The 18,242-nt window shown below is 48.2% G+C and overlaps 1 protein-coding gene across 1 annotated transcript in view; it reads right to left on the bottom strand.

Moving 5' to 3' along the window:
• Positions 1 to 3,565: 3,565 nt before the first annotated feature.
• The window catches only part of LOC111157527 (LARGE xylosyl- and glucuronyltransferase 1), a 566,731-nt gene continuing 552,054 nt past the window's right edge, over positions 3,566 to 18,242 (bottom strand). Inside the window, exons 13-15 of the mRNA XM_022519012.1 lie at positions 13,911 to 14,057; positions 8,143 to 8,338; positions 3,566 to 5,072 (exon numbers count right to left, since the gene is read on the bottom strand). Coding sequence (XP_022374720.1) covers positions 4,875 to 5,072; positions 8,143 to 8,338; positions 13,911 to 14,057 — 541 coding nt within the window. The 3' untranslated portion in view covers positions 3,566 to 4,874. The remainder of the gene's footprint in view (positions 5,073 to 8,142; positions 8,339 to 13,910; positions 14,058 to 18,242) is intronic.

The raw sequence follows: 18,242 nt of genomic DNA, 5'->3' as shown, positions 1-18,242 counted from the left end.
TCTCTGAAGATGATCTGAAGGTGTTGGAACAAACCGAGGACCAACTCTGTCAAATAGTCACGTTTGTCATGCCCCCATTATCTTTCGGGTATCATCAATCATTCCTTGACTTTGGCTAAGAACATTTTTGTTAAATAAATGAAGACAGAAACCATGGTATCTCTGATGTTAGATTCTATGGGTCTGAAATTTCTTAGAATACATGTAGCAGATAACTCACATTTCATTATGTTTAGTGGCATTAAAATGGAAAATAAACAGGATTAAAAAAGCAAGGGGGAAAAAATAAGTGTATTCCCACGAACTACATGACCATGTGGCCACATAAGCTTGCAGCCAAGCTGACTTCAGTGTCGTATGGGGAGACACCAGCACAGAGTGGAAAGACATGGGTTTTTGAAGTGAGCCAGATTTTGGCTTAAATTTCAGCACCTCCATGAACAACCTGTGTGATTTGGCAACTCACATAATTTCTCTGTGTGCCGGTTCCATTAGCTAAAGAACAGGGATAGTAACACCTTCCTTATATTATTATGCTCTGGTGAAGGCTCATCATTGCCAACTACCATAGACGTCTTGGTTCAGTGAATGGGTAGCTCTTATTGTCTTCCCTAAGAGGGTGCAGGAGCTGTGTCTGAGGGGATTTTGATCACGTTTCTTCCACTAAATACAGAGCTCCCTAAAGGCCTGGTGACCACAAATGAAGCCTTAACTCAAAGACAGTAGAGTCTTTGAAAGGGACAGAATTAAAGTAGGATCTGTCCTTTCATGATGGGGTACAAAGAAGCTATTAGTCAACTCAGCAAATTTGTGCTCTGTAAATCAGCTCGACACGTTCAGAGAGACCACTCTGAAGCAGCAAGCAGCTGAGTTCAGGTCCAAGGGGGCGCTTATAACATAGTGTTCTCTACCTGTGCCATGTAGGCCGGGAGAAGCCTTCAGGGAGTCGATGACTGCTCCCTAGAGTTGATCTCAGCCATCCAAGTAGGATTATCGACTGCCAGGTCTATTTCAAATGAATTTTCAAAAAGTCATGGGCGTAGCAAGATTTGGAGCATCTAGGAGAGGTTGCTGTCTGGGCTGTGTTACTGGATGAATGTGGAAGGAGGAAGACTAGAAATCTAATACTCTTCCTATATAGGTTCAAATCCTCTCCTCCGCCAGTATTTTGTATGTTTCTTTCTTATCAGGGGAGGGAGCAGCATTGCAGGCTACGTGGTTTGGCATCCATCCAAGTAGGCGTGGGTTTGAATTCCGGGTCTGCCATATAGTGATGATGTGAATTTCAGGGAGTTAATTTCCCAGAGCTCCCTGGGTTTCCTCATCTATAAGCAGTATAGCAAAAAAAAAAAAAAGGAAAAAAAAAAAAAAGAAAAAACTTTGCAGTTTTGCTGCAAGGATTCAATGAGCTAATGCATGCAACAGGCCCTTTTACATAGTGGTTACTCAGTGAATCTTCGCTCTCCCAGACACTGAGTATTATGGGGGCTACATGAGAGAAAGCTTTCTGTCCTTCCAGCTGAAAGCCAAGATCGTATTGGCTTATGGAAGCATGAAAACACCAGCATGATCCATTTATAAGCTTGATTTGTCCTGAGACTGAGACTAAGGAATCACCAGGCATAGTAACCGCCTCTGCCCAGAAGGCTGCAGCAGCCCCTGCCCATGAACTGGGGCTGGCAGTGACCTGCTGCTCCCAGTGTAAGTTCTGGGAACTCCTTCCGTGGGCTGTGCAGACCTCAGCCGCCACTGGGTTGGCAGCCTCTATGCTGAACTCGGGCATTAGCCAGCATCTAAGCTCTAGCCTTCAGTGACACCGGCTTCATTATCAGGCACCTGTCTTTGGGGAAACAGGACTTTCTCCTGTTGGTGTGGAGAGTCAGCTTCTGGCTTTAATCAATTCAGGGTAGGGATGCTTGGGTGGCTCAGTCAGTTAAGCATCTGCCTTAGGCTCAGGTCATGGTCCCAGGGTCCTGGGATTGAGTCCCACATCGGGCTCCTTGCTCAGCAGGGAGCCTGCTTCTCCCACTGCCTGCCACTCCCCCTGCTTGTATTTTCACGCACACGCTCTCGCTCTCTCTAGAAAATAAATAAACACAATGTAAAAAAGTAAAAATAATTAAAAAATAAATTCAGGGTACATGAAGCTACATCGTCCTCCAATGTATACCTGTTGTCTCAAAGCACTTGGTGCCTGCTCATATTCTCAGAGGAGACCCAATCTGTATGGTAAGTTATATGGTCACAACTCTCCAAATAGGCAACTGAAAGCAAGGTGGCTGGGCGGGATTCAGGGACTGTAAAACATGTGAAAAATAAAAGGCTTTAGGGAATTAAAAATTGATTTTTAAACATCAAGGAACCAATACTTCTAGTACATTTCCACTCGGCTCAAGCAGTTGGTAGGGACTCATTACAAGTTACATCTAACAATGGTTTTCTCTGGAAAAGATGATTTTGGAATGAGTGAGAGTGTGTGTGTCTGTGAAAAGGCATTGGTGTACTGGGAAATGTTTAACAACCAGCTCTTGGGGTGGTGAGGGTGCCCTGATTTGTGGTTTTCTGATGGCCATGGCATAAATACTACCATCATGGCCAATTTCTTTTTTTTTTTTTTTTTTTTTAAAGATTTTATTTATTTGTCAGAGAGAGAGGGAGAGAGAGGGAGAGAGAGCGAGCACAGGCAGACAGAATGGCAGGCAGAGGCAGAGGGAGAAGCAGGCTCCCCACTGAGCAAGGAGCCCAATGCGGGACTCGATCCCAGGACGCTGGGACCATGACCTGAGCCGAAGGCAGCTGCCCAACCAACTGAGCCACCCAGGCGTCCCCATCATGGCCAATTTCAACATACAATGTGAGGCACAGAACACAACAGTAGGAAGGAGATGCACATGGTAGGTTCCTGCGAGCTGGCAGGAGCAGGCTCTCACACACCCATGGAGAAAGGGGACTTTAACACATATTGTGAATACTTCTTGATGTTTTACTTTATACAGTATTTGTGTATTAATTTTGTGATGTACATGCCACATATATGCTATATATATATGTAATATATGAAGAACATGTATATATGCATACATGCATACATATATACATACACACAGAAACTTATCCGCATCTGTGTGAAGATTAGTCCAAGTAATTGTCTTCCTAAGTTGTTTTTTTTTTTAATAAATCTAAGTGAATTCTCCACTTGAGCATGTAACATATGGGAGGGTCTCGGAAGTCAAGGCACTGTGGGGTGTCACGTGACCACCAGGACACCGGGTTGGGCGCTCGCTTTGCTACCGATTACCAGGATTTACCTTGCTAGCATCTGGGATATAAGACATCTGGCTTCGGGGCTGAGACAGAAGCTGGACAGAGACTCTGAACGTGTTTTCAGGGTGAGAGTGTAAAGCGAGATCTAACCTCAGAAGAGGAGAAAACAACGTTAAGGTTCAAGGGATGAGAAAAAGAAACGGGAGAAGCGCAAGTGTGAGGTTGCCGTTGATGGGTCCTGCTGTCCACACTGGCATGTGTGTCGGCAGCTTCTTACAAGAGTGGGAGGGCGCGGGGAAGAAACAGTCCGGACTTCCGTTTATTGAATGCAGCGTTCGCTGGTCACATTGCAACTCCATACAAACAGCCCAGCCGAGAGTAGGGCGTGGACTCTTGTTCTCATCAATGTAAACACAACATTAATATTGAAGATTCAAGAAAATGGGTAAAAAGTCCAGTGTCTCCTTAATCCGTGTAATGGTAAAGGTGCTTGCCTACTCTCTGGACAGGTCCCAGAGGGAGCCCGAGGCCGTGACCTCGTCCCAGCCGCAGGGAATTAGCACGAACACAGAGGAACCCAGCACAGTCTTCCTGGTGGTCTCCAGATGGACACGTGGGATCTTCAGAACTGGGCTTGTGTGAACTACTGGAGTTCTGAAGGCCTGAGAGGTCTGTACCTGCCGTGTACGCTGGAACAGTCCCTTCTGAGCCCTTTCCCCATGAACCAGTCATGGCCAATAGCAAATGTGACGGTCTTCGTATTTTCACAGTCTCCGTCTGAGCCCCTGGATTCTGGAGAGCAGGGGACTCAAGGTCATGGGGGCCTCAGTGATAATCCTGAAGAAGGCTGCCCATTTTAGATAGTGGCTGAAGACTCTCGTACTCCTTGTGGGGCCACTGCTGACAGGGGTATGCTGGATGAGGCAGCCGATTCTCCTTCGGAGCCTTAAAAGATCAGGTTTTCTATTTTGGATTCCCAGACCAAAAACAAACAAACAACCCCCACCAAACAAAAACAAATCAAAGCAAAACAAGAGTGTCCTTGAGGATAAAGAACCAAACGACCCCCCCCCCACCTCCAGGTCCCACCCAATATAACATCCCCATTGGGTTTTTCCAAATGGTTGGTTCAGATCATTAGTTTGCCTCCCACCTTGGATATGTGGCTAGATTGCAGGACAAAAAAAGAAAGTTTCCTCTGAACGAAGAGACAGTTTTGCTTTTATTTCCCAGGATGGCTAACCCCCAGCACCCTGACTTTCCTTTCTTAAAAAGCAATGAAAACGTCCTAAAGACCTGCTTGGTTTTGTGGCTTTGTGGTCGGATAACCCCTTTGCTCCTCTAACTCCTCTGTGTCCCATTCTTGAAGAGACTGTGTCAACGAGCTGTTCTTCCACGTTCTGGGAATGCCAGAATGTGGAGCAGAGAGGCGCTAGCTGGATCCTTGTCCCAGATCTCTGTAGTATGGGCAGCTTTGTTGGGCCAAAGAGACAAATAAAAACAAACCAAAAAAGCATTGCTCAATTTTGAGTTTGAAGGCTGGGCCCCAACAGCGAGTGGTGTTCCCTCTGCAGAATAGGTCTCTCTCCCTAGTGGTGGGCTTCCTGGTGCTAGCTGTTGTTCTCAGCCGTGAGATATTTAAGGGCGGCAAAGCCGTAGCGGCGAGACATGTCCTGCTGGAACTCCTCCTTCAGGGTTTTGAGACAGATGCGGTATTGCTTGTTGGACCGGAACTTGGTGATGTCGAAGCTGGGGGCATGAGGCATGTGGATCATGTAGGCATTGGGCAGCACGATGAACTCATATTCCTAGAAGACGAGAGCAGCGTGAGCACTTGCAAGGACCCCCGGGAAGGTATGATAGATGTCCAATTGCATGACCAAATGACCAAGTGGATGAATGAGGAGGGGAACGACATCAGCAGGGAGGGGGTCATGGAGACAGAGCCATGTTGGAGAGGGACGGTGCAGGACTCTTTGCATGGCTCTGGACAAGTTACCGGGCTTCTCAATGCCTTAGTTTTCTCACCTATAAAGTAAACATCATAATACCTACCTTGAAAGATGACCAGTCATGGATGGATAGTGCTGGGCAGAGCTCATGGCCCGTGAAAGGGTCTTGGTAAATGAGAGCAGGTGCCCATGTGGCTGCTCTAGAGTGACCCGAGCCATGAGAGAAGCTCTTGCTCAATGAAATGATGTCTGTTTCTGGGATTTCTCATAGGGCTTGATGAGATTTGACAGCCTCAACAGATTAGTACACAAGAAGGGACAAAAAAAGAATCAAGAAAAAAAAAAGATCCCACTGGATGGAAGCTCATTAAGAACAAACCGTAAGAGACTCTTAATCATAGGAAACAAAACTGAGGGTTGCTGGAAGGGAGGGGAGATGGGGGGGGGGATGGGGAAACTGGGGAATGGACATCAAGGAGGGCATGTGATGTAATGAGAACCGGGTGTTATATAAAAATGATGAATCCCTGACCTCTACCTCTGAAACCAGTAATACATTATATGTTCATTGAATTTAAATTTAAAAATATTTTTAAAAGAAATTAAAAAAAAAAAAAAGAATTACTAGGGATGCCTGGGTGGCTCAGTTGGTTGAGAGTCTGCCTTAAGCTCAGGTCATGATCCCAGGGTCCTGGGATCGAGTCCCACATGGGGCTCCTTGCTCGGCAGGGAGCCTGCTTCTCCTCTGCCTGCTGCTCCCCCTGCTTGTGCTCAATCTCTCTGACAAATAAATAAATAAAATCTTAAAAAAAAAAAAGAATTACTAATGGGTATACTTGAGCAAAATAAAAACTAATTTAAGGAAAAAAAAAGAACAAAGCTCTTGCCTACTCATCCTTATTGTAAGTCACAGCATCACAGAATAGCCTCCACTTGGCAGAATACAGACAGAAACTCAGACCAAAAATAAAATGCCTCAAATAGCCAAAATAGGTGACACAAATTTAGGACACGGAACTCCAAGGAGAACCCAGCACGTCTTCATTCAGACCCCATGTTCTCTGATTTTGGACCTAAGGTCTGATAAGCTTTGGTCATCTTGTTCCCCAGCCCAAAGCAGATCAGAAGAAACTCTGAAAGGGAAAATCAGCCTGGGGAAAGGTAGCTGGTCCAGATGGAGGGGCAATGACGCAGCAAGAAAGGACCGTTGATGGTGAGGAGGGACACGAACAACCCTGAGAAGAAAATGCAAGAGCCCCCAGAGCTGAGCTGTTTGGGGCTTGCCTCTGGGGACAAAGAACCCGACCGATCCCACTAGCCCTACAGGTATGGCCGGATGACCTGTCAGGTATGTACTCATTATTTCTGGAAATCACTGGAAAGGGTAAAGTTATGTTTGGCTGTGCCACCAGCAAAGAAAGAAAAATAATCAAGAAATTTGCAGGAGTTCTGTCAAAATTGCATAAAATAAATCAAGCCCGTGTCTCGGGGCTGGAAAAATTCACTTTATTTGAACCAGTTCACCTCACCACACTGCTGGACACAAGAACATGACATTTCTTTTCCTTCAAACAGAAGCTGGGGTAGACTGAACGTTTCTGTCTGTGAGCAGCACTGTACTCCCTCCAAGTATTATTGAAAAAATGGACATTAAAGGTCATGCTTCTGTTCTTAAAAATGGACACCCTTCTACAATCTTTTGTCTACACTGGTGGTTTGCAACCCTAGATGCTTATTAAAATCACTTGGGACTGCGTGCTTGGGTGGCTCAGGCGGTTAAGTGTCTTGCCTTTGGGTCAGGTCATGATTCCAGGGTCCTGGGTTCGAGTCCTGCATAGAGCTCCTTGCTCAGTGGGGAGTCTACTTCTCCTCCTCCCTTCACCCCCACTTGTGCTCTCTCTCTCAAAAATAAATACATAAATCTTTAAAAAATATCACTTGGGACTGCTCTCACACATACTGGAACTGTTGGAAAGTAATCCAGGTGATTCCTAGGGCAGCCAGCACTGAGCATCTGACTTTTTTTTTGGAATTTGAGGTGCTTCTGTTGAGAAATATTTACACTGTGCTCCATGAGGAGAAGCTTTAGAGAACAGCACACAAACAGAACAAAGGTGGGGTTGAGAGCCCCAGGCATCCTTCTCCTAATGCAACCAGAGTATCTTGTTTTGCTTTTGTTTATTTAACACTGGGGGTGATGAGCAGCATCACCGGCTTGCCGCATGTTTTTATAAATAAAGTTTTATTGGAACACGGCCACACCCATGTGTAGATACTGTCTGGAGGTGAACTACAACAGCAGAGTTGAGTAGTTGAAAAAGGAGACCTGTCAGCCCCATGGAGCCCCTAAACCTACTATCTGGTCCTTTGCAGAGAAAGCTTGCAGACACTCGGTATAACCTGTTAGAATTCTGCTAATTTAGTTTGAAGCAGGTGTTTAGTGAGTATTAGTTGAATGAATGAAAGTGTTTCACAATGAAATACAGCCTGAAAATCATCACTTTAGTTATAGGGTAGGATAATGAGCTACGTCTCAGCCACATGCCTTCTTGTGTCCCTTATATGGAACTCAGAGAAACTTTGTGCCAGTTATATGGCTCAAAGGTCAAATGATCAAGTGATGATTCTTTTTGTCCTCATTATTGAACTGGGTGAGGACAGGGAGTGAAATGTTTTGTCATAGGACCCTCACACTTGCCTGGGTCCTGGCCGGGAATCCAACTCTTACTCAACAGTAGATAAAGAGGAATGGTTTGGGAATCCGTGGTCGTGAGACTTAGCACTGCCACGTTCTCACTTCCGGTCCCTGACCACATCTTGTTCCCTCTCAGGGCTCTGTTCTCTGACTTCCAAGGTCCCCCTACGGCCCTGAAGTCTACAATTTCTTCCCCCGTAGCGCCAGCTCCACGACATTCCATCAGCTCACCTGTGCGTCCAGTTCCATGATATGAGCCACCTTGTTCCAGCCAAAGCCCACAAACCTCCGGTCATACTCAGGGCAGTCCCTTCTCACGACAACGTACGGCTCGAAATCTGCCTCCCACTCAACACGGTAAGGCGTGGTGGCAGTCCGCCACTTGGCGAAGTTTGTGGGAGCGTGGCCTTTTGTCCAGACGTGGTACCTAGGTCACAGGGAGAAAAGCCATTGGGTGAAAGGAAGGAAACTCAGCTTCCCCAACTCTGCAGGTTGGGAGGAAGAAAAGGTATATGCAGATATAGTCTTTGTGGATTGTACTGTGTCTCCCCAAAAGATAGGTTCAAGTCCTAACCCCTAGGACTTATGGATGTGACCTATTTGGAAAGAGGGTCTTTGCAGATGTATCAAGATGAGGTCATAGTGGATTAGGGTGGGCTCTCATCCAACCACTGTTGTCTTTATAAGAAGAATGAAATGGGGGCACCTGGGTGGCTCAGTGGGTTAAAGCCTCTGCCTTCGGCTCGGGTCATGGTCCCGGGGTCCTGGGATCGAGCCCCACATCAGGCTCTCTGCTCAGCAGGGGATCTGCTTCCCCCTCGCTCTCTGCCTACTTGTGATCTCTGTCAAATAAATAAACAAAATCTTAAAAAAAAGAAAAAAGAAAAAAAAAGAAGGAGGAAATGTGGATATTGAGACACACACCAGGCTGTGATGCCATGGGAAGGTGGAGGCAGAGATTGAAGTGATGTACCCACAAGCCAAGGAACGCCAAGGACGGTCAGCCTCCACCAGAAGCTGGAGAGAGGCAAGGAAGGGTTCTCCCTGAGCCTCTGGAGGACGAATGAACCTGCCAACACCTTGATTTTGGATTTCTGGCTTCCCTACCTCTGAGAGAATACACCTCCATCGTGCTGAGCTACCCAGTTTGTAGTAGCTTGTTTTGGCAGTCCTGGGAAACTAATCCCATCCGTTATCTACATCCTTCATAATGAGGAAACTCTCACAATGAAAGGGTAAGTGAATTCCTGGAGGGCTCTGTATCGTGTCTAGGGACCTAACTGCCTGTCAGTCTGTGCCGGAGAACACGGTGACCCAGCCCTTGTAGCGCATTCTCCCCCTTGAGGCAAGACCTGTGGCTGCACCACTTCCATGGGAAGGTCACATCACCTGGCAAAAGGGATCCTTGTAGATGTAACTAAGGTTACTAATCAGTTGACCTTGGGTTAAATAAAGGGGAATTATTGGGGGCGGGGAGGGACTGGCCCTAGCCGAATCCTGAGAACTTTTAGATCTGGGTTTGGAAGAGAGCAAAGAGCCACGTGTGAGCTGCCTGTGGGGCCACGTGGCAAGGAGCCATCAGGGAAATGGTGACCACAGTCCTCCACGTGCAAGGGAAGGAAGTCAGGGAGCCTAGAGGAACACGGCACGCTCTGGAGGAGAACTGGAACTTTGCCCCCAAACTGATTTCAGCCCAGTGAGGCCCTGAGTGCAAATCCAACCATCCCGTGTCCAGATCTCTGACCCTTACGGACTGTGAGATAATAAATTTGTATTGTGTCAAGCTTCTAAATTTGTGGCAGTTCATTATAGAGTAACAGAAAATGAATACACACTATAACAACATTCATAGTAAGCTAACATTTATGAAGCACTTGCTATATAAGGATTATATTGTAAATATTGTATCTATAGCTTAAAATCCCTTTTTTTTTTATTTGACAGACAGAGATCACAAGTAGGCAGAGAGGCAGGTAGAGAGAGAGGAGGAAGCAGGCTCCCCGCTGAGCAGAGAGAGCCCGATGTGGGGCTCGATCCCAGGACCCTGGGATCATGACCTGAGCTAAAGGCAGAGGCTTTAACCCACTGAGCCACCCAGGCACCCCTACAGCTTAAAATTCTTAAAACTTACTCAGTATCAACTTACAAAGAGTAGGCTGGAGCTGGGATTCAAACCCAGATAGTCTCACTCAAGGGCCAGGACCCTGGATCTCTATGCTGTGTGATCTCTCCTCTGTGTCCCCAGCACCCACACTCTCTGGCCTCTCCAGAGCAGAGAGTCAGTGATCGGAAACGAAGATGAATAGATTAATGAACAAGTATTCTCAAAACCTGACGGGTACCTCCGACAGAGGGCAGGGAGTGGGGCAGGAATCGGCCTCTGGAAGCTACAAAGGGATGGGAGGAGGCTGGGAGCCACATGGGACAGCAGACCTGGTCCAAGAGCAAGGGGTTGGGGAAATAGAACATTGTAGAAAAAGGTAATATGAAAGGTGGGACCCCAAAGGGAGCTTCAGGGAGAAAGGAGCTCACAGTTTGGGGTCCCACCTCCACTCAGAGAGGTTCTAAAGCACGTGAGGGTTAAGCGAGAGCCCGTGGGCAGTATGACAGGTGGAATCTTCTGGTAGGCGACGTGGCCACTTGCTTACTCTGTGTCCTCACCCCCGAGGCTGGACCTTCCCGGGACCCTCGCGAACTGCCCACTGGACAATCTGTGGCCCTTCAGTACAGTGTCACTGGGCGACATGGCCGGGCTGGCAGAGGGCAGGGACTGGAAACCCCAGCTCCACGGATTCAGCAAGTGCCACAAAACCACAATCCCACGATTGGAAGGAACGTAAGAGGCTGAGTAACGCCACCTGCACGGAGTGTGGAAAGGAGGGATACCGCAGGAAGTCGGGATTAAGCCAAGAATCAGGCCGGGAAGGAGCTGATTTTCCATTCGTGAACTAGCCCGACAGGCGGTCCCGACACCTGACACTTGCAGGGCCGGCCCAGCACCACCAGCGGCCGGGCACACGCACTGGCTCAAGCTCGGCACAGCAGGGCCACCGCGCCAGGGTTCAAAACCCACCCCTGTCACTTAGGAGCGGAGGAGTGGGTCAGCAGAGCATTTAAATTAGACTTTACTTCCCTCTTGTGTCCTGTGGGGAAAAGAACACCTATCTTGTTGAACGGCTGGGGAACTGAAATGAGGAAATGTTTATAAAGGGCTTGGCGCAGTGCTGGCATACAGGAGGCGCTCAATAAATGCTCCTTCCCTAAGAGGCACTTTAACGAGGCGGCTAAAAACAATGGCTCTGGAGCCCACCTGTCTGGGTTGGAATTCTGTCTCTCAGCAGGTGTAGAAAATGTACCTAATTCCTCCGTTCCTTTGTTTCCTTCTCTAAGCAAAATTATTAATAAGTAATAATAATTGTTCCTTTCTTTCTCTTGGTAAAACAGGATCATGCCTACGTCAGGGATTTATGACATGATGTCAATTCACACGAGGCACCCAGAGCAGGAGCTGATATACAGTGATGCCTCTGAAAGGGAAGATAGGCTCATTACTCCCTCTCGTTTGCCCTAGAAGCGATGTCAATTCGCAGGGGTCTTACTCTCCGTGATGTCAATGTATCAACAGCCACCTTATTCAGAACGCAAACCTTTGGCCTTGTGTGAGACAAAGGAAGCAGAGAGGAGGAAGGGCAGCTCGGTCAGTCCTGGCCCCCTGGTGTGTGGGGCGCAGCTTCCATGAGCTCGGCCCGAAGACGGACAGATGTGCTGCACGGCTGGTCAGCACAGAACAGGGTGACGTTACAGTTCACCTGCCACGAGAGCACGCGGCCACCTGACTCCGCCCCCCGGAAGCCACCGTCAGTCCAGGGGACTCACTTGTTCTGACACCATTGACACCAGGTAGCCTCAAAACAACAGAGACAAAAACGGTTTCCTGGATGCGGCATGTGGGGTGCCACTCTGGAGAGATCTGGGGGCACCCTGCTTTGAGCGGTGGTTCTCAGACTTGAGCTGAATATCAGAATCCCTTCAGAGACTACGGCTTAACCCATCACTGGGTCCCACCCCCAGAGTTTCTGGTCCAGGACATCTGGAACAGGGCTTGAGACTTGAGACTTCTACGTTCCCTGGGGACGCTGACGCTACTCATCCAGGGACCCCGCTCTGAGGACCTAGAGGACCAGCAGGGGTGGGGATGATTTCCCATTCCAGCCGCAGTGGGAGGGGGTCTCAGCTGCGAGGAGACATGAGAGCTCATCGTTTGGAGGGAAGGTGACAAAGGCAATTTCTTGGAGGGAAGGAAGGTCTGTAATTTAGCACTTGACCTTGTGAGTTGTGAGCTGTGGCCAGAGCAGGAATCCTGGAAATGGCAGGCCAAGTCCCAGCTCTCTTGCCTACAGACATGGCCTTGAAATGAGTTCTCAAATCACCTGGGGAAGGAGATGGAAGGAAAGAGGCCCTGGAAATCTGTCTGGTGTGGAGCCATCAGGCTATGGCGTCTGTGGGAGGCTCAGATAAAGATCTGGTCTCAGAGTCTTATTTTTCACCCGCATCTAACTCAGATTGGTAAGAACATTCAGGACTCAGTCCAATGGGATCTGAGTTAAAAGTGTGGACTCTGCAGCTCCTCAGACCTGGACTGAACTCAGGTTCTGCTGTGTACTGGTGGGTGTGACCTTGAGTAAGTCATTGGCTTCTCAGAGCCTCAGTTTCTTTATCTGTAAAAGGGGGATGACAGTATCTGCCTCAGATTTGTTGTGAGGATTACACGAGCTGATAACAGTACCTGGCACAAGTTACATAGTCAACAAATGGTAGTTGCTATTTCTTTCCAAGAAGAAAGAAGTCTGGGTTGGGAGAGGTGATTAGACCATCTCAGGTCACTTTCTAGAATTCTGGATAGAGGAGGAAGGCTGGGGTTGGAGTCCTGGCTCCAGCAGGACCCTTCCACTCCTCAGTTTATCTGCTTAAAATGTGAAAAGGGATCATCTCTGAACTGTTGAACAAATAACCTAGCTCATAAGGTTACTTTCCCAAAATAAAGTTTGTTTGAGAAAACCTTCTAGAAACTTCTAGTAACTTAATAGTAGGGTGGAAACCGAAGTTATTATTACAACCTTTTCAATAAAATTCGGATTGCCTGGAAATGTCTGTTTTTTTTTACTCAAAGGCAGTGGTGGCCATTCTTTCCCTGTTCAAAGTGGTGGTTTTCTCTTTAAAACAGGAGCAGAGGGGAGCACTGGCTCTCTTTTCAGACTGCTCTGTTAAGGGATCAGGAAGGACCCCTACGTCCCGCAAGGGCACTAAATGCCACAGCCTGTTCCCGGGAGTCGGAACCCATTCTCACCCGCACCGTCGTACTCACTCCCTGGGCATTTTAGACAGACGGCAGGGTAGCTCCCCTGCGATGCTCCCACAGGACTGATTGGAGCATCAGGCAAATGAGGGGCTTGTTTAAAAAATCATCACTCAGGCAATGGGAAAGTCAGCTGCCCCATCTGCCGCGTCCCACCCTGAAGTCGCCTTAATGCCATTAGCTGATGAGGCTACAGGCACTCATCCTAGGCCTGAGGACCGCGGAGTACAGACCACTCCCCCGTAGAAAGGAAAAAGGGAACAGCAACCACAGTGCTAATAGGTCGAACCCACTTCCCAGGTGAATGAAGGAGCAAGCGAACCAAAGACAGAATTCAGACAGGAGACAGGATCGGGAACCTATGCTGAGTAAAGTACAGAAAGGGTAAGGTGACTTCCCATCGGACATCTGGTCCTTCCATCTGGATACAGGACGCTCCCCACTCATGTATGAAACAAAGCCACATGCCATGTGGGAAGAAAGAATATTCCAAAGATGTAGTTGGGGACCCGTGGCCCTTTTTTTGGCCTTAAGGTGGTCTAAGGTAGCAGCAGCGAACTTCTGGGCCAGCAGCTCTGGTGTCTGATTTCCGGGGACAGGAAGGCCTGGGACGACCCCGGGGGACAGCACTGAGGCTACTCACCTGAATGTGAAAAGAGTGCCCATGTCCAGCATTGACAGCAACTCCGCTTTCGACTTGGGAAAAGACAGCCGGTAGCGCAGTGTCTCGAATGCAGGGACGATCATCGCCTTCTTGGTGTTGGCAAGGTCGAGCTGGATGACAGACTTCCTGAAAGGAGAGGGCAGGCAGAGACAGGGTCCCCATGAGGCCAGGCAGAGAGACCTTTCCCACATGAGGGCAGGGAGGGGGCACAGGGGGCGGAGGACAGAAAGCCCCAGTCCAACTCTCAGCTCAAAGATGGGGAAACCAAGGCTCAAGGAGGCCAAGCAGCTTGGCCAACTGAGTGGTAACTCCTGAGTAGTAACTGAGGAGTCCAGAGAAGAAAGCCTGCCTCTGAGCCAAAACGTGGAGTCTCCCTGGAGAGTGAACCAAGGGCAGGCCAGATAGGAGGGGCTGGGAGACCCTCCCTCACTTTTGCAGTGTTGCTGTCAGAGCCAAGCACAGAAGGGAGGTCTCCAGGGACTCACAGCCTGCAGGGTCCACTGGGCTGGCTATCCACTCCTTCTGCACCACTGGCCACATGGGAGCGTCGGACAGCAAGTTGATAACTGGATCACCAACCTGGATATTTCTAGGTCCCATTTCTTGGACTTCTCAACCCCTGAATCCCCCAGCCTGAGCCTTTAAAGTTGCCAGACCTGCCCCATGCAGCCAGCACCCAACACAACAGAGCTTACACCCCATGCGAGGGGGGTCATTCTCCATGTGCTTCTTCACTCCCACCTTTGAACCTGGACTTCTGCTCTACTCCTCTGAGATCCGGCTCCTGCCCTTCTAGATTTGTCTGCCATTGCCCAGCTCCGCAGGCATCATTTTGAAAGGGAGAAAGGTTCAGGGAGGGACACAGAGCAGGAGGCTTGTAATGAACACGGACGGGGTTTGAATCCTGGTTCCATCACTTGATGAGTCTTGCTGTACCGGGCAAGTCATTTAGCTTCTTACGACCTCAGGTCTCTCCTTCCTAAAATGGGGCCATGATATCCCACTCCTGGAGCTGTCGTGGGGGCCGAACAAGGTAGCATAAATACAAATACCATCTGGCACACTTGGTACATGGCTGGCTTGCGGCAACACGTGGTCATTATTCGCCCACAACATGATCCTTATTTCCTGGTTTGATTTCCCAATGATCCCTTTTGGACATGACTTTGGTACTCCATTCTGGCTTCCTGCTCAGACCACTGACTCTTGGGTCTCCGTGCCAGAGAGGGCTATTGGCTTATCATCTCCGACGTAGAGAAAACAGTCTTCCTCAGGGTAATCAGGGCACTGGAAGGCATTTTGCAAAATACTAGAAGACACAGCCTTCCACAGCAATATGACTTATCGCTATCGTATTACTAAAGCCACTTCACTCTGAACTTGTATGTAAGCAGGGATGAGTCCGTGAAGGGGAGTCATGCTACCACGAAGGAAAATTGTGTTGGCTGAGGCCAGTGTGGGGCAAGAACAGAGCGGCAGTGTGAGAAGGACGAAGCAGGGTTTGGTATCCATGAATGATGAGGTCAGAGGAAGGACAGGTCTCAGAAGCCTGCCTTGGGAAAGGGGTGGCATCAGTGCCCCCTGGACAGGGCATGGCTATGATGGACCAGAAGGTCATTTTAGAATCCTCTGAATAGCAGTTGTAATTCATTGTTTATAATTAGGCTTATGTTAACTATACACCAAATGACGTATGACCCTGATGTCACTCTTTCTGGGGAGACTCAAAGGATGACACCAAGATAAAATCTGGGTGAGCTATATTTAGTCAGTTGGAGGACGAGTAGCCCGAGTCAGCCTGCTTTGGTCTGCATTCCTCTCCTGCTTTGTCTCTCTGAACAATGACTTCTCAGTTTCCAAACACCCAAGATTCCCTCACCCGTGGCCAGGCATTCTCTTCTCACTCAATCCTGTATTAGACATAGGCAGAACGGGGGCTCGCCGCCTTTCCTCCAGGAAAATCGGATACATTATCTATTGGTTCTGGGTATCAGGGGCAGGCCACAGGGCTCGAGAGGATATCCTTGGACTCACCAGATGGCAAAGCCCCAGGAAGGAGGGAGCGGAGAGGCACCCCAGCACGGATGGGTGGATGTTATTCATTCAACAATCCCCGAGCACACCTACTATATGCCAGGTTCCAAGCTAGGCACTTGGAGCCACAGAATGAACAAAACAGCCCAAGTCCTTCCTGCCTGGTATTTACATTCTTGTCGCAAACATCTCAGGATGCTGAAAGCCCAAGATTGCATTTGCAGCTAATTATGTTAAGATAATTGGGAAAGTGTGGGAGGCCAGTGGCACTGAACCACAAAGGGATGGGCAAAGCGTGTACACACACCCACAACAGATGTCTGTGGGTGCCCATGTGTCTTTCTCTGTCACTATTATAATCACGTTACAGTAGCCACTTCTCAGACTGCCCTGCTCAAAGATGATTCTTTTTCTCATGGTCCCTGCATGTAGAAACAGCTCTGGGAACACGGCCAGGGCCATGTTCAGGGGTAGACACTTAACTCAAGCCGAGCAAATCAGTTCCTCACTCCTGGAAATCTGAACAGAGATGCCGAGACTGGAAACCAAAGGGCTGACATGCGCTGATGTCAGGCAACACTCTAGAGGCTTCTGAACTTCGGCTGCAGAGGGGCCCAGAGCTGCCTGGGTTAATTATGGTCTCAAGTATCGGTTTCCCAAATTCTACTTTGGTGCCATAAGAAATACCACTCTTTTTTTGTTGTTGTTGTTGTTGTTGTTGTTGTTGTTTGTTTTTGGTCCGTTGGTCCTTTGACTTCTTTCCATTTCAATGAAGCTGCCTACTGCGGATCTCTGTGGCTTACAACCAAACCAGCCCGACTGGTATCTTGCAAGGCCCACAGAACGTAGACCAAGCAAGCAGCGTGCCTTAAAAAATGCAGCCCGAGGAAGTCTTCTTTCTGTCTGCAGAGAGAGCATCAGATCCTGAAGTGTCTTCTAAAATTCCCTTTAATCTCTCTAAAACACAGACTGCCACAAGGATGGATCTGTCACTAGATAGGTCCATTTCAGATTCAGTCCGAAGAGGTTTGGATATTGATATCCCGAGTGGATCTCATTATGAACTCGTTTCAGCAATAAAATGGTTTCAGGATACTGACTCCGAGCACATCTGCTCATTAAGCTGGCAACGATATAGCTCAGGCCCTTCTGCACAGTTTCCTGTTGGTATAACCTTCCCTTGCTGGGGCTTTGCTGACCACCTAGGGATGCACGATGTGCCTCCACCATTTATCTGGAAAGGGAGTCCTGCAGGAGACAGAGTGTTTCATATGCAGAATCTTCCCAGGAGACTGGCGAGACTAGGAGCCAAGAGATGTGAGTTTTACAGCCAGCCTGGACAAACTGAGTGCCTTTGGGTCCCTTCATGCATCCTTTTAGAATGCTAAATCTAGATTATTAATGCTGAAGATTCTGGAAAGTAATCTGGTGCAGTAGCAATCAGACACATTTGGCTTCTAGTTCTGACTCTACGGCTCTTCCCAGACAGTCACTTGAGCCATCCTGAGTCTCAGAGTTCATGACCTTGTTAAACATTTTGGTGAGTAAAAGCACATGTGCTTATGGAAGTTCTTGGTGCAATGCCCAGCACACATTAAGCACCATATGTATGATGGTTCAGCCTGTGATGGTTGCTTTTATGGGTTAACTTGGCTAGGCCAGGGGGCCAGCTGTTTGGTCAAACACTCTTTTAAATATTGCCATGAAGATATATTGGTGGCTATAATTAATGTTTACAGTTAACTCTATATAAAGGCCCTTGCCCTCAACAATTTGGGTGGGCTGCATCTAATCAGTGGAAGGATGTCAGAGCCAACTCTGAGCTTTCTGGAAAAGAAGAGATTCTGCCTCTGGACTGTTACATCAAAATCCTGCCTGAGTTTCCAGCCTGCTGGCCTGTCTTATGGATTGTCAGTCCTCACAGTTCTTTAAAAGAACTCTCCACTTGCTGGTTCTGTTTCTCTGAAGAATCCTGGTTGCCCAAGACCTTTTAAAAAATACCCCAAACCTACTACTACGTTTGTGGACTGAGGAACTCTTAAGAGAAGATTTCACCTGAAGTACTTCAGACCCCCGCTGATAAAACAGAGAGCACAACAAATACACATGACTTGGAGCCTGCTGGCCCCGGGTTCAAATCCTGCCTGCCACTCTCTTATGACCTTGGGCACAATATTCAACTTCTCTTGGTTACAGGTTCCCCGGCTATAAAATGGAGATGATAATCCTTATCAACCAGGGTTGCTGAAAGGATAAAGCAAAGCAGTCGCTCTAGAA

This window comes from Enhydra lutris, unplaced genomic scaffold (assembly GCF_002288905.1).
Source record: "Enhydra lutris kenyoni isolate GAN:26980312 unplaced genomic scaffold, ASM228890v2 scaffoldscaffold55, whole genome shotgun sequence".
In the NCBI taxonomy this organism is placed as follows: Eukaryota; Metazoa; Chordata; class Mammalia; order Carnivora; family Mustelidae; genus Enhydra; species Enhydra lutris.
The sequence above is the reverse complement of the archived record's forward strand: the minus strand, read 5'-3'. Positions and strand labels throughout refer to the sequence as shown.